Below are 18,729 nucleotides of genomic sequence, written 5' to 3' on the forward strand. Positions count from 1 at the left end.
CATTGAGAGGAAAATAAGTTTTATGAAAACCAGCCAGTCTCTAGCACAGCTTTAATTGACTTAAGCAAAGTGGCTTCTACCACTTCATTTTGTGAATGAATTCAGTCCAATAGATCTCAAATAAAATTTTCAAAAGTGCCTACATCACTTTTGAAAATAGAGTATAAGAATTATCCCATTGACTTTGTCTGGGACTTAGGCTCTTAAGTCCATTAGTCACTTCTGAAAATTCTACCCTTCACCACTGAGAAATGTTTTCAGGTTAGTCAGACTAAATTTATTTTTGATTAATCTCATCCTATTACTCTTAGCTGTCTTCCCTGTGAAGCACCATCAACAATTCTTTTCCTTTCATGGCATTTCCACACCTCAGAGGCTTATAAGCTGCTAACATATTTCCCCTTAGTGATTATCAACTGGAAGACTCTGTACAAACCCGATATATGCTGTCACAATGCACCAGAGCCCATCTTCCCTAAAGCTGACTTTGCCCAGAAATTCACCAAGAATTTGAACCAGTCATGACCTGGGTTTGGTCAAAATGGCAGTCTCATTCCATCCAAGGATGGCTGGCTGTACTAGTTGTAAGTACCATCAGTTGGATTGTGTCCTACAAAGGCACACTAGACACGATCCCAGGATTTTTTAAAAAAGCTATTTAAAAATACAGCACACATTCTTTTCTCCATGAAAAGTTCTTTCTCGCCATGATTAATTCATAAAACAGCCGTGTTCTGACCATGCATCCTATCTGGCCTATTATGGTAATATGCATGGAACAGATTTGATTCAAGCAACTCACACCGAGGCCCTGTAATCATATACAGTAGTGTGGATAAGCAGATGAACATGTTCTGTCCATGGGCCGCCCGAGGGAAATGAAATCTCTGTGGACGAACCACAAATCGCCATTTGCAAAAGGATCTTTAACCAGAACATTTGAACACACTGCAGGAGATGTAAAAATTCAACTGGTATTTATTTAATCCCTTTAACCCCTTCCTTTGCCTTTCTGTTCATGGCAGCTGCATTCTTAAGAGGGTAATCAGCATCCTCTAAGTGAGTAGCAGTATTCACTTGGACAGGTTTCTTCTAACCTAGTGCTGAGCACTTTCAACCCACAGTGATTTCACTGGCATAGTGCACCAAGATACAAATCCAAAAGGTATTTAAGTTCCTAACTTACATTCATTTCACTGGAAGTTAGTAGCCTAAACACTTTTGTGGATCTAGTTCCTAGAAATTTAGGGCCAAGCATTTATTGAGTTCCACTGGGCGTTTTCCCATTGACTTTGAAGGAACTGGCCTGATGCATCACTCTTGCAACAAGCTTGAACTCTGCCAGTTCAAGAAATGGGAGTGGATTCCTTCTTGTTTAACATTGAGTGGTGTCCTCATTCCAATAGGATACCTGATGTGTTTTCTTTGTAACAATCTTTACAAGCCAGTGATCATCCATAACAGGGCATGGATAAAGACCTGCTTTTTGGGGGGTTGCCTATTACAAAAAAAAACTTGGTCATAAGATACACAGGGCAACTCAAATAGCAAAAAAAAAGCATATGCAGAAAAATAATCAAGAGGGGGAAGCAATTGGTTTGCACCACAAGGACCTGAAGCACTCAAGCCCCAACCCTATGGGGAGAGCAGTGACAATTCCCTTCTGACAACTTGGGTTCAAGTCCTAGTTTAAGTGCCAAATGACAATGAGTTTGGTTGGCTCAACCTATGTCCCTAGTGGAGCACAGTCCACACTGCAAACCCACCACACAATGTAATATAAGCAGCCACCACCGATTGCACAGCCTTAGAAACCATTTTGCACTCTGAGCAATTCTTCTGCAACTCTTGAGGAAAACAAAAATAGCACTCCACTATCCATATTTCTCCCCTGAGGAGAGGATGAGAAACCAAATGTGTGATAGAAGATAATCATGTTGCTTACTGCATGACTGGAAGACACTCAGATACTACAGTGATAAGCATGGTATAAAGAACCTATACGGAATAGAAGACACTTAAACACATGCCCAACTTTAAGCATATGAGTAGCCTCATTGACTTCATCAAAGACTGCCTCAGCATAGGCACACGCTTAAGCAACTTGCTGAATTGGGTCCTTAAATGAGTCCTTAACTTTAAGTCCCATTGAAGTATTTAAATACCTTGCCAGATTGAGGCCTCAAATGCTTTAAATCTAAAAAAAAAAAAAAAAATTAAAATCCTGAAAACACAGTCCATATTATTGAATAATGGCATGCATTTCCACTTATAAAGTATGTAAAAAGAGCCAATTGTATTTATTTCTTTTCAGGCTGTTGTCTTGCAAAACAGATTTTCACATACCAAAATACACAAATTAAAACAAAACAAACATTGTTGTTATAATATCAAGGCATTTCACTTTAAATTTCTTCTCACCATTAAAGTTTCCCAACATGTTGTTCTCCTAAAATAGGGTTGATGATGGAATGCCAACAGAATCTTAATTACAATAGCACAAACTCCCGCATTTGAATGCGCCCCCCCACATTGCAATATGTATTAAGTAACACCTCAGTGAGACAGCATTATGCAAAAGAGCTGTCACTGCAAAACGTTTTTATTGTGCTGTGCCTGATTATGCTAATTCTATCTCTACCAAGTCACTTTGCTTTCATTCTCTCTTCCCCTCCATGCTTCTCTTTGCAGTCAGCAAAGGGTTGTTTTTTTAAAAAAAATCAGGAACGTTAAAGCAGTTATGAAATAGAACAAATTAAATGGAACATTTGTTAGCGCTTTCCTTTCACACGGCATTTTGTATATTACAGTAACGTGGCTACAGTAAATGGCAGATTCACCTTACAAGCGATCTCTCTGCTTTTATTTTTAAATGGTTCCAACATTCTTTTTGAGTGGAGACTCTGAATACTACATTAAGGACCAGGTTTTCAAAGAGTCCAGAAGCCTAAGGCTATTTAGCATTCTGCATGTCATTTGTGTGCACAGTTAGACCCAGATCCTGCAATTGTATTTTTATTCGGATCCACACAGAGCCTTGTTGATTTCAAAAGGGCTCAAGGCAAACATAAAAATCTAAGGTTTCAGAGTAGCAGCCGTGTTAGTCCGTATTCGCAAAAAGAAAAGGAGTACTTGTGGCACCTTAGAGACTAACAAATTTATTAGAGCATAAGCTTTCGTGAGCTACAGCTCACTTCATCGGATGCATTTGGTGGAAAAAAAACTTTTTTTTTTTTTATAAATTTTATAAAAATCTAAGTGCGGGATTTTGGGCCTTAATATGATTTCACACCCAAACCAGGTATTTGCATATGCAAGTAACTGAGGTGGGCATCTGCATGTCCCTTTATATATGCAAACACCCAAAGAAATGCACATTTGTAATAATCACATTCGCAAATGTAGGTGAGCAATTGCACACAGTTTCACATGGAAACAGGGCTCCTTTTCTGCAAAAAAGTTAGCCCTATTTCTCCATGGAGACCCAGATTACTCAGGGATGACTCTTCCGTAAGCACCATCAGAGAGAACTAGAAGAGAGGGTCAGAAAGTTGATGTACATGACGACTGGTTGGGAAAATAAATAGAAATGGTTACAAACTAGGTCCATGTTTTCAAAAGCTGATTTTGGGTGTGTTAATTTTCAGATCCCCAATCTGACACACCTTGGGCTTGATTTTTAGAAGAGGCTACTACACACAATGCCAGCTGAAATTAATGGGTTTTTCAGGTGCTCTGCATTTCTGGAAATCAGGCCCAAGGTGTCTCAAGTTGAGGCATCCAAAAATCAGTGGTCATACAGTTGAATGCGTCAAGGAACTCTTAAAATAAATAATTGTATTGTATTTTTTGTAACACACAAATAGAAGGAAAGACACAAAAGTACAAGCTTTTTGGGGCACGGAACATCTTTTTGTTCTCTCTTTGTACATGGTCTAGCACAGCAGTTCTCAAACTGTGGGTCAGGATCCTAACATGAGTTGCAACCCCATTTTAATGTGGTCACCAGGGCTGGCGTTAGACTTGCTGGGGCCTGGGGCTAAAGTCTGAGCCCCACCGCCCACCGTCAAAAGCCAAAGACCAAGCCTCACTGCCTGGGCCAAAGCCTGAGGGCTTCAGCCCTAGGTAGTGAGGCTCAGGTTACAACCTCCTCTTCCCTCGCACCTGGGGCTGAAGCTCTTTGGCTTTGCCCCTCCCCATTGCCGAAGCAGTGGGGCTCGGGCAGGCTCAGGGTTCGGTCCTCCCTCCTGGGGTCGTGTAGTAATTTTTGTTGTCAGAAGGGGATCATGGTATAATGAAGTTTGAGGAACCCTGGTCTAGCACAACACAAGTAAATGGAAGACTGGTCACACTGGGCCTGATCCATAATCCACTGAAGCCAATGGCAGCTTTTCTGTAGCCTTCAATGGGCTTTTTGAATCAAATGCAGACAAAACCCAGAGGTGTCACCTCACCTCTGTGAGCAAGTCTGCCTTCAGGTTTCTGTTCCTATATGTCAGTGACCTATAGGTGAAACTCAAACAGTCACAGTTTGAGTGATTGAAACTATGTGAAACCACAAGCTTACCTAGGCGTTAGCCCAAAATTTTGCTGAAACTTTTCCAAAGCTCATCTTGCATGTAGGTCCATGATGAACCTCAAAAGAGACTGAATTTTTGAGGTTTGTTGCCAAAGAACTATGCTACTATGCAAAAAACTATGGCAACAATATTAAAAAATCCAGTCTCTTTTGAGGTTCATCAAGGACATAGCTCTAATGGTATTCCCAGTCTCAAGCTAAATTAACGTTGATATGGTTGAACACTTGGGAAGTTCACTTTCAGTGCACAAAGTCTTAATTAAAGAGGGGCCTAAGACATTTCAGATATCAAGGTGATGAGCGTAGTATAAATACCTAGATTAGATGGGGACTGAGATACTGAAACTCTCCAATGAAATTCAGGCATATTCCAATCTATTGTTTTAGTTTAGCTCATTGAAGAGCTAGATAGTCCGATTCTGTATTCTGAACCACTCAAAATTTAGGGGTGCTTGCACTGATTTCTCCCTCTTTCCCCTCCATTTAGAGAGATCACTGGGCCAGATAAACTCATATAAGTTTAACACTAGAGTCCAGGAGAGGCAAATGATGACTCTCTGATTCCCAGGCTGAATTTATACCTGACCCTGACCATTGGGGAAATTCAGAGCCTTTGGAGGCTGCCCTAACTTAAGTCAACAGGCTATATTCTCTGTGAGAATATATGTCAGTTGTGAATAGCTGTATCTCAGATATACTCCTCCCACCTACACCAGTGTGTGAGGAGAGGGCATCTGTAATAGGAGCCAGCAATGACTCTCTGTGCCAGCAGGTAGCTCCTCCGTGTTGGCAGAATTCTTAGCTGGATTAATCAGGGCCAGTTTCGGTAGGTGGCACAAAGTGGCCTGAACAAGAGGAAATAATCTGCAATCCCTATGGTTCGATTTGAATGTATATGGCTGGGTTTGCTGTCTCTTTCATACTTTTATTCACAGCACAGAACACTTTTTCCCTCTCCCATTCTCTGCCCCCAGGAAAGGGGCTTCCATCATATCCTATGCTACGGTATTAGAATTTATATCCATTCCTCAACTCAGCAATATCAAACTTTCTCACCCCACTTGTTCATTTGTGCAGAATAATATTGCCTTCATCTTGCCCTCTAAATCTGGTGGGCTTTCAAATCATGTCTGCAAAATTAATGATAAACAGCCAGTGCCTAATAAATATTCATTTCCATGAGGGACTCCCAAATTAGCAAGTCTGATGTCATTATACATGTAGACCTTTATTAACTGCTGCATTATGTGGTCACTTGTTGATACATCTGTCACGTCAGGTGCCCAAAGCTCAAATAATTGTGAATATATGAACCAATATATTGTCATATGTTTAAAAAACACTGATTAATGCAGGCAATGAGATCATAAATATCCTCTATCCTTTTGTACAACATTCTCCACTGAGAAGCAGTCAAAAGGAGAGATGAAGGGGTTTTTTCCCCATACAAATTCAAAAGCAAATTTTGACTGAGTCATGTTTCACAACCACTTGCCACCTATATTTGCACACTCATGCTTTAATAGCACAAATACTCATGAAAAAAGTGAATCTTAACTTCAGGATATTCTGTTCAAAGTGAAATTCAGATTGCTTATTTGTTTGTACCACTCACAATATTTGCAATTGTTGCTCCACTGGTTTGTTACATTACCCACAGGAGCAGGCTACGGCTCTTTAAATTAGATTCATTCAGCTCCATCCTGACTAGCTGGCTGTGATGCCTCTCAAACTAACAAAAATTGGGCAAAAAAACCCCAATCACAACCAAATGTCCTTTTTCTTCCCAAAAAGAACGAGGAGTACTTGTGGCACCTTAGAGACTAACACATTTATTTGGGCATAAGCTTTTGTGGGCTAAAACACACTTCACCTGATGCATGGAGTGGAAAATACAGTAGGAAGATATATATATTTACAGAGAACATGAAAAGATGAGGGTTGCCATACCAACTCTAACGAGACAAATCAATTAAAGTGGACTATTATCAACTGGAGAAAAAAAATCACTTTTGTAGTGGTAATCAGGGTGGCCCATTTCAAACAGTTGACAAGAAGGTGTGAGTAACAGTAGGGGAAAAAATTAGCATGGGGAAATAGTGTTTAGTTTATGTAATGACCAATCCACTCTCAGTCTTTATTCAAGCCTAATTTGATGATGTCCAGTTTGCAAATTAATTCCAGTTCTGCAGTTCCTTGTTGGAGTCTGTTTGTGAAGGTTTTTTGTTGTTGAAGAATTGCCATTTTTAGGTCCGTAATTGTCCGGGGAGGCTGAAGTGTTCTCCAACTCTCTTTGAATATTATAATTTTTGATGTCTGCTTTGTGTCCATTTATTCTTTTGCATAGAGACTATCGATTGTTACTCACACCTTCTTGTCAACTGTTTGAAATGGGCCATCCTGATTATCACTACAAAAGTTTTTTTTCTCCTGCTAATAATAGCCCACCTTAATTGTTTTATCTTGTTAGGGTTAGTATGGCAACCCTATCTTTTCATGTTCTCTGTATAGCTATCTTCTTACTGTATTTTCCACTCCAAGCATCTGATGAAGTGAGTTTTAGCCCACGAAAGCTTATGCCCAAATAGATTTGTTAGTCTCTAAGGTGCCACAAGTACTCCTGTTCTTTTTGCTGATACAGACTAACACAGCGACCCCTCTCAAACCGTTTTCTCCCCAGGCATCTCTGGCGGTTTTAGGTTTCCATAGATTCCTCCACAGTTTGGGGGCAGAGTCAAAACATTCCAGCCTCATTCTCCCTGACTTAAGAGAAGTATCCTCCTCCTGTTCGTGTCTCTCCCCATAATAATGAGGGTAGAGAGATTATATGCTGCCCCACCCTCCTTCCTAGAACTTGTCCTGATTGGCTGAGAAAGCAGAACCCTGCCCTCACTACATGGCTCCTAATTCCAGGCCCTAAACAAAACTCCCCCCACCCCATTTTGAAAAAAAAATTAACCCATTACTTCTCAAAAACAACTCTTGGCAGTTTAGAACATCCAACATCCTAAGGCAGGATGGTTTAATTGGGCCCAAGTTTGCTCAAAATGTTTGCAAACCTTAAGCAAAAGTTTCACTGGACATCTGTTAAGCTTTTAAACACATCAAAAACCAAGCTGCTCTGTCACAGTTGTGCAATAGGTGTAACCATTCACTATACATGCTAGAAGTCAGACATTTACATAGTTCATTAACAGATATCCTGTCTGAGGCAGGTTTTGGTCCAAACACCTTTTGTAATAAGTATACTTGCATTTTATTATGTATCCACTAGATGTCTCTGCGCACTGTAAAGAGTTCCAGGCTACCACTGGTTGAAATTTTCTGATTTTTCAACAAACTTTTTGTTAAATTGTGACAAAATAAAGTGACGAGTTTTCATTACAATGTATCCTGTTTTTTGACCACTCAATGAGCTTGTTGAAAATTTTTAATTTCAAATTTTTGATTCGAAAGTACGTAAAAATTTCATTAAGAAAAATCCCCACTCTTCAACTATTCCAGAAAAAAATATGGTCCCTGGTAAACAAGAGGCAAACCTGAAACTCAAGCTGTGTGGAAGTCTGACAGTTTTCTTCAATAAATGTTGCCAATTTAAGTAGGTCTATGACTCTACAAACCAATTAATCCTTGAATTTAGGAGTGCTTGAAATCTCAAGCTGTATAGTATGATTGTGGCCTCCCTAAAGTTAGAGGAATGCTCCTGGCTCTTTTTCTTTTTCAATGCACCATTGAAAGAGAAGAGAAACTCTTGGCAGTCCTCTCTTGAGAGCTAGCCTGAAAAATCAGATTTTTTTTTCTTTCCAATATACAGAATATAAACAAACATATATAGAAAGATAAACCTGTTCTTCTGGCATTCAAATTAATTTTCCCTGGGGGCAAAGGGAAAAAAATGTGTTCAAAACCTTTCTAAAATATTTGAGCAAAATATCTCAATGTTTCAGAAAGATCTAAGGATCCAGTAAAACATAGAACTTCTTCACTCAACTCAAATATCATTATACAAATAACCCTTGTCTCTTCAGAGCATTTGGTGATATGGCAGAAGCATCTGGCTAAAATAAAATATTGAACCCGAGGAGCTTCTTTAGCAATACCCTAAATTCTCAGTGTGTTTTGAGGATAGAAACAGAAAATGTTTTGAGGCTTCAAAATGGGGAAATACTATGTTATCTGAGCAATCAGTCTAGGTTATAACTAAATTAACACACAGCAAGTATGAGAAGCGGACACTGATTTTAAGTATAGCAGCCTTGCTTTGGGGTTCAGAGAATACATATGCGAATCAGGAGTTTTAGGTCCTAATTTTGACTCCACCACTAAATCCAAAGCAGGTCATTCCTTCTCTCTGTTTATGCCTACCAACCAGCAACAACGTGCCTCCCAGCCTAGGCTAACAGACTAGGGCTAGCAGCATTGATGCTAGCGCTCTAAAAATAGCTGTATAGAAAGCACTTTGAATTTGCAGCTCAGGCTCTCAAGACTGAGAATGGGGTGGGCTTCCAAGTCTGAGCTCCAGGCTGAGCTGCAACTTCAAAGTGCTGTCTTTAGAGCGCTAGCACGAGACCTGCTAGCCCAAGTTTGTCAATGCAGGCTGGGAGGCTTGCTGCTGCAGATTGTGTAAACATACCCTATGTGTCTCTGTTGCCCCTTTCCCCCTTTTTTAGTCTAGGTAGACAAGACAGACAGGATTCAGGAAGCTGTTGCAGCAAACAGGCGATGAGCATGGGGCCGAGCAAACCTGTAGATCATCTGTTGAACTGGCGCTACCTACCTCACTAGGTTGTCGGTGATAATCTTCGTTAGAAGATCAGAAGTTGCAATGTAGTTTTTCCCAAGTAATTGGACTGCTTAGGGCAAGAATTTTAAAGATATTTAGATGCCCAAAGATGCAGACAGTGGCCTAGCTAGTGAAATTTTCAAAAGCAGCTCGGCACCTAACATCCATGGCAAAGTCCCATTAGGCGCTGACTTGCATCTTTAGGCATATAAATACTTCTAAAAATATGTCCTGATTCCCTACTGAAGCACCTAAAAAAGTACTCTGGTTTTTAGGGGTGCCGAACCCCACAGCATTAGAGGGAATGGCAGATACTCAACACCTTTGAAAAATCAGACATTCATTTAGGTGACTAACTTTAGGTATCTAAGTAGGAAAATGTTGGCTTTGAATTTTATCTTCTGTGAATCAAGCCCCAGGGGGCAGTTGCTTTCACTCTCCCTACATTATACCACGCAAATTACAACCAAAGGAAATATTCACAGGAACCCCTGTGAAATGAAACTGCTATGTTTGACACTGCTGTATTCAAATCCCTTTTGGTATTCATAGTTAACACAGCACAATCTCAATGATAAATCCTTGCTAACCATCTCCTCCCATTTCCAAAAACCTGCCTCAGTCAGAACATATGGAAAGTCCATCCCAGCTAATTGGAGGCTGGTATTTAGGAGATTTCTGCAAAAAATCTGTCTAAGGGTTGTCATATTTACCCCCTCTATTATAATGGTAGAATAAGTAGGTAATACTAAATAAAACAGCGGTAATGATATACAGTTTCCAGTAACATCCTGAAGCATGAGACATTACATCTGCATGTCCTGGAGTGGATTTTGCTGCATGAAATTAGATTTACACAGAACTTATCCCCTCTTTTATGAAAAAACACCAGAATTTTAATTTTTAAATAATTAATTTACATTTCCATGAATAATATCGTCCCATCCCTGAAACAATAATTAAATCCAGGAGGAGTCTGATTTCATGCAACCGAGTCTTCAAACTTTCTTTCCTATTTTACATTCACTCCAACATGCCCGACTACTCTCTCCAGGCTATCTTAGATACTTGCATAGCTCTCCATCACCATGATACCTGAGCACCTCAGAATCTTTCACAGATTCTACCTTCACAATTTCAATCTGAAATAGGACAGTCCTGTTATTCCTATTTTACAGAAGGAAATAAGGCACAGGGAGACAAAGTGATTTGCCTAAAATCACACAAAGAGCACTTGGTAGAGAAAACTGAATCTGGGGAGAGGAGACAGGTCCTAAATCCCAGGCTACTACCCTAACCACAGGCCTGTCCTTTCTCTCTGACCCTCTTGTATCTATGAACAACTGAATGTATGGACTCAATTTTCAAAGTCCATTTTTCCTCTCTTTCCTTTTTCTGGTCTACCTGAGTAATTTGGGGCACACATATTTAATAACCGTTGAATAAGGTTGAATCTGCAATGGCAGCCACTGAAGCCAGTAGAAACCATCCCCATCATGTGACAGGGATATTAAGCCTCACAAAATTTGACTGGGGTCAGGAAATTAAGTTTCCTGACTTGATTCTTTCGAGCCAAGATTTGCTTGAAACAAGCAATGATTCGGGTTCTCTGGGAAGTGGCTACAGCTTCCTGATTCTCTGCCCTCTGCAGCTCCAGCCCCAGCATTAGAATAGGTTACAACAATCATAGAAGATCAGGGTTGGAAGAGACCTCAGGTGGTCATCTACTCCAACCTCCTGCTCAAAGCAGGACTAACACCAACTAAATCATCCCAGCCAGGGCTTTGTCAAGCCGGGCCTTAAAAACCTCTTAAGATGGAGATTCCACCACGTCTCTAGGAAACCCATTCCAGTACTTCACCACCCTCTGAGTGAAATAGTTTTCCCTAATATCCAACCTAGACCTACCCACTGCAACTTGAAACCATTGTTCCTTGTTCTGTCATCTGACACCACTGAGAACAGCCGAGCTCCATCCTCTTTGGAACCCCCCATCAGGTAGTTGAAGGCTGCTATCAAATCCCCCCTCACTCTTCTCTTCTGCAGACTAAACTAGCCCAGTTCACTCAGCCACTCCTTGTAAGTCATGTGCCCCAGCCCCCTGATCATTTCCGTTACCCTCTGCTGGACTCTCTCCAATTTGTCCACATCCTTTCTGTAGTGGGGATCCCAAAACGGAATGCAATACTCCAGATGTGGCCTCACTAGTGCCGAATAGAGGGGAGTAATCACTTCCTCCGATCTGCTGGCAATGCTCCTACTAATACAGCTCAATATGCCTTTAGCTTTGTTGGCAACAAGGGCACACTGCTGACTTATATCCAGCCTCTCATCCACTATAATCCCCAGATCCTTTTCTACAGAACTGCTGCTTAGCCAGTCGGTCCCCAGCCTCTAGAGGTGCTTGGGATTCTTCAGTCCTAAATGCAGTACTCTGCACTTGTCCTTGTTGAACCTCATCACATTTCTTTTGGCCCAATCCTCCAATTTGTCTAGGTCACTCTGGACCCTATCCCTTCCTTCCAATGTATCTACCTCTCCCCACAGTTTAGTGTCATCTGCGAACTTGCTGAGGGTGCAATCCATCCCTTCATCCAGATCACTAATAAAGATGTTGAACAAAGTTGGACCCAGGACCAACCCGTGGGGCACTCTGCTTGATACCGGCTGCCAACTAGACATCGAGCCATTGTTCAGTACCCCTTCAGCCTAACAATCTAGCCAGCTTTCTATCCACCTTATAGTCCATTCATCCAATCCATACTTTTTTAACTTGCTGGCAAGAATTCTGTAGGAGACCATATCAAAAGCTTTGCTAAAGTCAAGGTATATTCATAGATCCATAGATATTAAGGTCAGAAGGGACCATTATGATCATCTAGTCTGACCTCCTGCACAATGCAGGTCACAGAATCTCACCCATCCACTCCTGAGATAAACCTCTCACATTTGTCTGAGCTATTGAAGTCCTCAAATCGTGGTTTAAAGACTTCAAGGTGCAGAGAATCCTCCAGCAAGTGACCCGTGCCCCATGCTAGAGGAAGGCAAAAAAAACCCAGGGCCTCTTCCAATCTGCCCTGGAGGAAAATTCCTTCCTGACCCCAAATATGGCGATCAGCTGAAACCCTGAGCATATGGGCAAGATTCACCAGCCAGATACCCAGGAAAGAATTCTCTGTAGTAACTCAGATCTCACCCCATCTAACATCTCATCACAGGCTATTGGGCCTATTTACCATGAATATTTAAAGATTAATTAATTGTCAAAATCATGTTATCCCATCGTATCATCTCCTCCATAAACTTATCGAGTTCAATCTTGAAGCCAGATAGGTCTTTTGCCCCCACTGCTTCCATGCTTTCCCCATATCCACAGAACCGGTTATCTCATCACAGAAGGCAATCAGGTTGATCAGGCATGACTTGGCCTTGGTGAATCCACATTGACTGTTCCTGACCACCTTCCTCTCCTCCAAGAGCAATCTTTGGATTGCTCTGACACACATAAACTGGAAACGGCCTCCAAGGACCCATATGCTAGCTAAGAACTGCCGAAGTACAGCAGCACAACCCGTGTCCGCTCCCTTCCTTGGCTCACTTCCAACCTCAACCCATCCCTTACACCAAGTCCAGGGTGAGGAATCATGTAGGAGCTGGCTCAGCCAGTTTGAGATCAGCTGAGAGCTCTCTCCAACCAGGGAATTCTCAGCTGGCCAATATCCAAGCCCTTTGTGCCACATGAGCACCCCAAAGTTCCCAGTCTCTCTAACCAAACAGTCTATCCTTCCATCTCTCTTCTGTGAGTCATGCCCTTGTTACAGAGTCCAGTTTGTCAATTATATCCTTCTTATATTATATTTTATTATATTATATATATCATATCGGGGTGGCCAAACTGACTGACCCTCTGAACCGCATGCAATAACCTTTAGAAGTTTGAGAGTAGGGTGTGCCTGCCAGGGCTCGCAGCTTCGGCTCTGCTCCTGCTGAAGCCCCAAGCTCTATCAGGTGCCTGCTGCAGGGTAGAACCCCTGAGCTTCCCCGGCCCCAGTCTGGTAGTTGGAGAATGGGTGGGGTAGTGTGGGGGAGTCCGCGAGCTGCACTTTAACCATAACAGAGCCGCACACGGCTCACGAGCCATGGTTTGGACACCCCTGTATTAATTATATGATAGTATATTATAGTATATCCTGCCATGTAGCACCCCAAAGCCTTTCTGAACTGCACCTGCTTCATAGGCAGACCACCTGAAGCCTGAGCCGCTTACAGGAGGCTCTGCTGTCTGCATGGGTCAGACCTTACATACAAACACCAACCACCAGCAACAGTTTATATTCTACTAACCAGAGTCAAATTCTAAAAGATTTCTTTTTTTTTTTTTTTTTTTTTAAGAAGCTTGGCAAAATCTAAACAAAAATCTGCATCTTTCTGAAGTTCTGACACTTCCAAGAAATGAGTGTTCCCCGAATGTGATGTCAACTGCAACGCCTAGGAAATCCCCCTGCTACCATAGATGCTACATTTAAAGTTCAAAAGCCTTCCACTGACACCTTGACTTGATGCAGAGCTATCATAAGAGGCTTTGAAATAAACAGAGGAATGGAATATTGACTGCCTAAGACATGCCAAGTCTTTAAAAATATGCCCTTCTCTTTGTATTTTGCTAGAACGCTGGAAATTACTATTATCCACACATACACACAGACAGATACGCTGTAGGTTCCTGTTTTATAGTTTTACACAGACCTTTGCAAACTCAGGGACTGATCCAAAGCCCATCAAAAAATCAATGGAAATACTCCCACTGACATCAGTTGGCTCTGGATCAGGACATTAGGCCTCAATTTTGCAAACACTTATGTTCACGCTTAACTCAATGACAGTGGGACTACTCATGTGAGTAAAGTTAAGCACATGAAAAAATGTTTGCAGGATCAAAGCAACAGAGATTCTGTGTGTGTCTGTGTGGTGTTTCTCTCTCTTTCTCTCTCTCAGCCTCCCGCCTCAACACCCCCACCTGGGTTTTCAGACTTCATAAGCACTTACAGCTCAACAATTGTGGAAATTAGTCTTACAAAGTACTATCAGTTTTAAGGGTGTATGATTGCCTGTTACATTGATTACATTATTCTTGCCTTATTTTCTCTGCTCGCTTTTTAATAGAATCAAAATGTAAGTCTACAAAAGACAGACTTTGTTTCAATGTTTCTTCTTTGTACTACATTACAATTTTCTTTCACTGCCAGCTGCCTCTGCTCTTTCTTAATTGAATTCTGTATTTTGACTACTGTATTGCAGTTTAGAAACAAAATTATTGTAATAAACAGATTAAATGAAGAAGCAAATAACTCCAGAACACTGTGTATGCCTTTATTCAACTAGATCTGTTTCTTTGCCTGGGCTGTTATACAAATTATCTCCTTTTAAAAAAGGACTGGTGTTTGCATATTTAACTTTGAACCAAACTATCTCCAACCCTATAAGTAACCAAATTATCTCCAACACCTGTAAACATATATGACAGGGGTGGCCAACCTGAGCCTGAGAAGGAGCCAGAATTTACCAAGGTACATTGCCAAAGAGCCATAGTAATACGTCAGCAGCCCCCTATCAGCTCCCCCACCCCGTCCCCAGTGCCTCTCACCCACCGGCAGCCCTGCCAATCATTGCCTCCCCCTCCCTCCCCACACCTCCCCATCAGCTGTTTTGTGGCACGCAGGAGGCTCTGGGTGGAGAAGGGAGGAGCGAGGGCACAGCAGACTCAGGGGAGTGGACGGGAAGGGCTTGTGTCAGAGCCAGGGGTGGAGCTGTGAACACCTCCCGGCACATTGGAAAGTTGGCGCCTGTAGCTCCAGCCCCCGAGTCGGTGCCTAGACAAAGAGCCACATATTAACGTCTGAAGAGCCGAATGTGGCTCCGGAGCCATAGGTTGGCCACCCCTGACATACGATATCCCACCAAGGAAAATAAATGAGACTGTAAAAGACTAACTAAACCGTAACCATTCAAAGCTGTAACTATGCACCAGTTCTATGTTTACAATTTCCAATTCCAACTGTAGTTACAGATATTTAAGCACCAGCAAATCTGTATCAGAACACAGCATAGCCTGTTTGTTACTGAAAGCCCAAGCTATCTGTCTGTCAGGATTAAATTACAGATTACAGATTTAGCATAAAACAAAATACAGGGACTCAATTTGATCTCTGGTTGACAGAGAAGGCAGCAAAGATGGTGCCCTCTGTATTTAATTGGAAGATAATTAGGTTCGGAAGGATTTGATTTACAAATCAGTAAGTGTCGGGAAACATTGATTTCACCATAAACACACACAGGACCAAAAACTATTTCCATCAATAATTGGTGAAATTTACAGATAGAAAAATGCTGCTTGAGCACATCAAGTTTGATTTAAGGATATTTCCTTTTTATATTTTGACCTGGGATGGTGACAACTGATGTTTTAACAGTTATAAATCTTTACCTATTTTAATTTCAATGTCGACTGTCATTACATAATTATTACCTGCTGCTCCCCCCCCAATAATTTTGTGCAACTCTGATCATTTAAATTGATAAAGATCTAAAAAAAGCTTAAAAATAGGCACCAATGTTATCCATCAAAGTTATTTTTTTAAAAAGCCTGAATTCTATCAAGCTCAATGGTAGCGCAAAGTATTTTGTCTGTTGTCACTTGTGACACAGAACAACCACAGATGATTTTTATTTATTCATATTTTTGTAGGGTCAGATTTTTCACTGCCTTTCATTTTGTGCTCTCTTTGATGTCAGTGTAAGTTATATGTAAATCATTACCATTTTGATTTAGTAGCATTTTACACTAGCCTACGTGACTGCACAAGAAGCAATGCTAAAGGGAGTCTAGCCCTGTTATGTTTGGCTCCAGAATATCTTTAAAGGAAGGATGGTCTCACGGATAAAGAACTGGATTGGGACTCAGATCTGGGTTCAGTTTCTGGACCATCCACAAGTTTCCTGTGTAAACTTGGGCAAGTCACTTCATCTCTCTGTGACTCGGTTTCATATTTGTAAAATGGAGGTAACAATGCTCTCCCTTTCCTACTCCTTGTCTATTTAGATCGTGAGCTCTTTGGGGGAAAGGACCATGGCAACAGCCACAAGGCTGCCTGGATTTCAGATGGAACCTCTAGGTGCTAACATGAACCAAGCAGTATCTTTACATTCATGCTACTGATCAACCAGAATCAATCCAGGTTTTGGAAACGACAAATTAATTCTTTCTTACTGGGATATTTATCTTACTACTGAAGCTAAGGAGATTTCATCCTGCTCTATTCTGTGGTTTTCTAATGTTCACCCTTTTATTGATATTTTTTCCGATAAGAAAATGACAAAACAAAAAGAATGCACAATGAAGTTAATAGGGGATGAGATATGAGACACACACTTGGGTGGAGAATGATAGCCTAACCAATATTCACAGTCAGCAATGAAAGATGATGTTGTAATGTGTTTTTAGCTGAAAGATGTGTTAGCTGGTTCCCATAGCTTGTGAAATGTAACTTGTTTATCATTTTAACAGCATAGAAGTTTTCACATGCATATACCAGGGACACTGCATGCAAATCATGATTTATATTCAGCAAATTCCTGTTAGGGAACTGTCTAAAATGGTCATGTTTTTGTATAAGTAGGCAAGAATTCTTCTTTTGACCTATTGCTGTCTATAACAAAGACTTAGGCTGGATTAACTACATAGCTCAGGAGTATGAATTTTTCACACCCCTGAGCAATGTAGCTGGGTCAATCTAATTTTCTACTGTAAACCAGCCCTCAGGAAAATTAATTCCAATGAACTTTTTTAAAGTGGATTCGTCACACTTCATTAAACGCCTGGGTAGGCCACTTTTATTCAGAATTAAAGTGGCCTTAATTCAGTTTATCTTAATCCACTTCCAAAGTAAATTAATGTAAATCAGATGAAGTCCACTTTAATTCTGAATAAGTGTGTCCACACAGGTGTTTAATGCACTGTGACTAATCCACTTTAAATTCGCACCTTTAGTTACTTCTGATTAATTTTCCTGAGTGTCTCTGCATAGACAAACCTTAGAAGTGCTGTATGCTTGCAAAGTTAAAACTCAAGTTTCTGACTCTGAGCATGTGCTTCATTCACATTGAAGTCAAACTGAATCAAAGCTTTAATGATTAGAGATTATCAGCACCATGGGTTTTATATCTCACTTTAAGCTAATTCTCTCCAATATCACAATGCCCTACGGGAACACATTGGGATGGGGATGATCTATCAGGTGAACAGAGATCTCTACCATCTATCGAATGACCAACAGCTCTTTCTGTAGCATCTCTGTTCATTGGAGTTAGGGACCAGTTCCATCCCACTCCCGCCAAGTAGGATCTTATTCTGAAAACAGGTCTAATGATTGCAATGGGTAAGGGACTGCTCTTTGTATGTGAGCAAGGGGCAGACTCAGACCCTGAATGAGTAGTAACACTATTCTTTTCATGGGGCAGGGGAAGTGCCATTTCACGGAACAAAAATAGCAAGTTTCACAGGGCAGCAATTTCTGTGCTAATGACACCTCAAGGACAAAGCATTAAATGAATGGAAGGGCACATATGCCACCATTTTATTCCTTAATAGAAGGGGTGGAAGGGAGACAGAATAGTTCTTGCATCAAAGGGCAGCTGCAGATAATATCTGGGCCATTGACCACCTCTACTTATGACTGCTAATCAGGAGACTCAAGGACTCTCTGGTCAAATGGATGCACCCTATAGCCTACCAGGACGTGGTCATCTGTTTTAGGAGACCATACACCAGTTTGCTCCCTACTCTTACGGTGCAGACTCAGGCCAGTTCCTAGCAGACTCTGCTTTAAGAACTCTGTAGCTGGCTGATAATGGTGACTGCACACAGCTCTAGGGTGCAAGCTACATGGTGTTTTTTATCACTCTGTGCTTAGAAGCTTCTCCTGTTACTCGTAGCCAAATCCAGTATCTTGTCAAATATAAGGTGAGCTCTCATCTGATCTGCTTCATACTTTAAGCATTTGCACAAATACTATTGCAGGCTGTTCTACCTTCTTAATGTCACATAACATTGTCACTTGGAGCAAGCTTTATGACAGAAGAGATGCAGCGTTATCTAAGCATTCTGCATGGGTGAAAACAGCAAGAAATTATATATTTCTCTTTGGGATTATTGGTATTAGATACTGAGACTATGCCTTGAAACCCAAATAAAGGATTGTGGACAGCTCTTCTTTGCAATTAGTATCGAGCGATGTGTCCCAAATTCAGCAGGTGGATGACGTAAGTGTCAAACTGAAGTAATCAGTAGGAGGCAGAGTTTAAAAACTGA

General features: G+C 41.1%; 1 protein-coding gene across 10 annotated transcripts in view; it reads right to left on the bottom strand.

The window, feature by feature from the left end:
• The window catches only part of LRRTM4 (leucine rich repeat transmembrane neuronal 4), a 1,004,432-nt gene that overhangs the window by 310,600 nt on the left and 675,103 nt on the right, over nucleotides 1-18,729 (bottom strand). The window contains exon 5 of one of the 10 annotated variants that reach the window (XM_043502949.1): nucleotides 326-1,498. The exons of the other annotated variants lie outside the window; for them this stretch is intronic. Coding sequence (XP_043358884.1) covers nucleotides 1,376-1,498 — 123 coding nt within the window. The 3' untranslated portion in view covers nucleotides 326-1,375. Of the gene's footprint in view, nucleotides 1-325; nucleotides 1,499-18,729 lie in introns of those variants that run through there. 10 annotated transcript variants of the gene reach the window in all.

This window comes from Dermochelys coriacea, chromosome 26 (assembly GCF_009764565.3).
Source record: "Dermochelys coriacea isolate rDerCor1 chromosome 26, rDerCor1.pri.v4, whole genome shotgun sequence".
Lineage (NCBI taxonomy): Eukaryota > Metazoa > Chordata > Testudines > Dermochelyidae > Dermochelys > Dermochelys coriacea.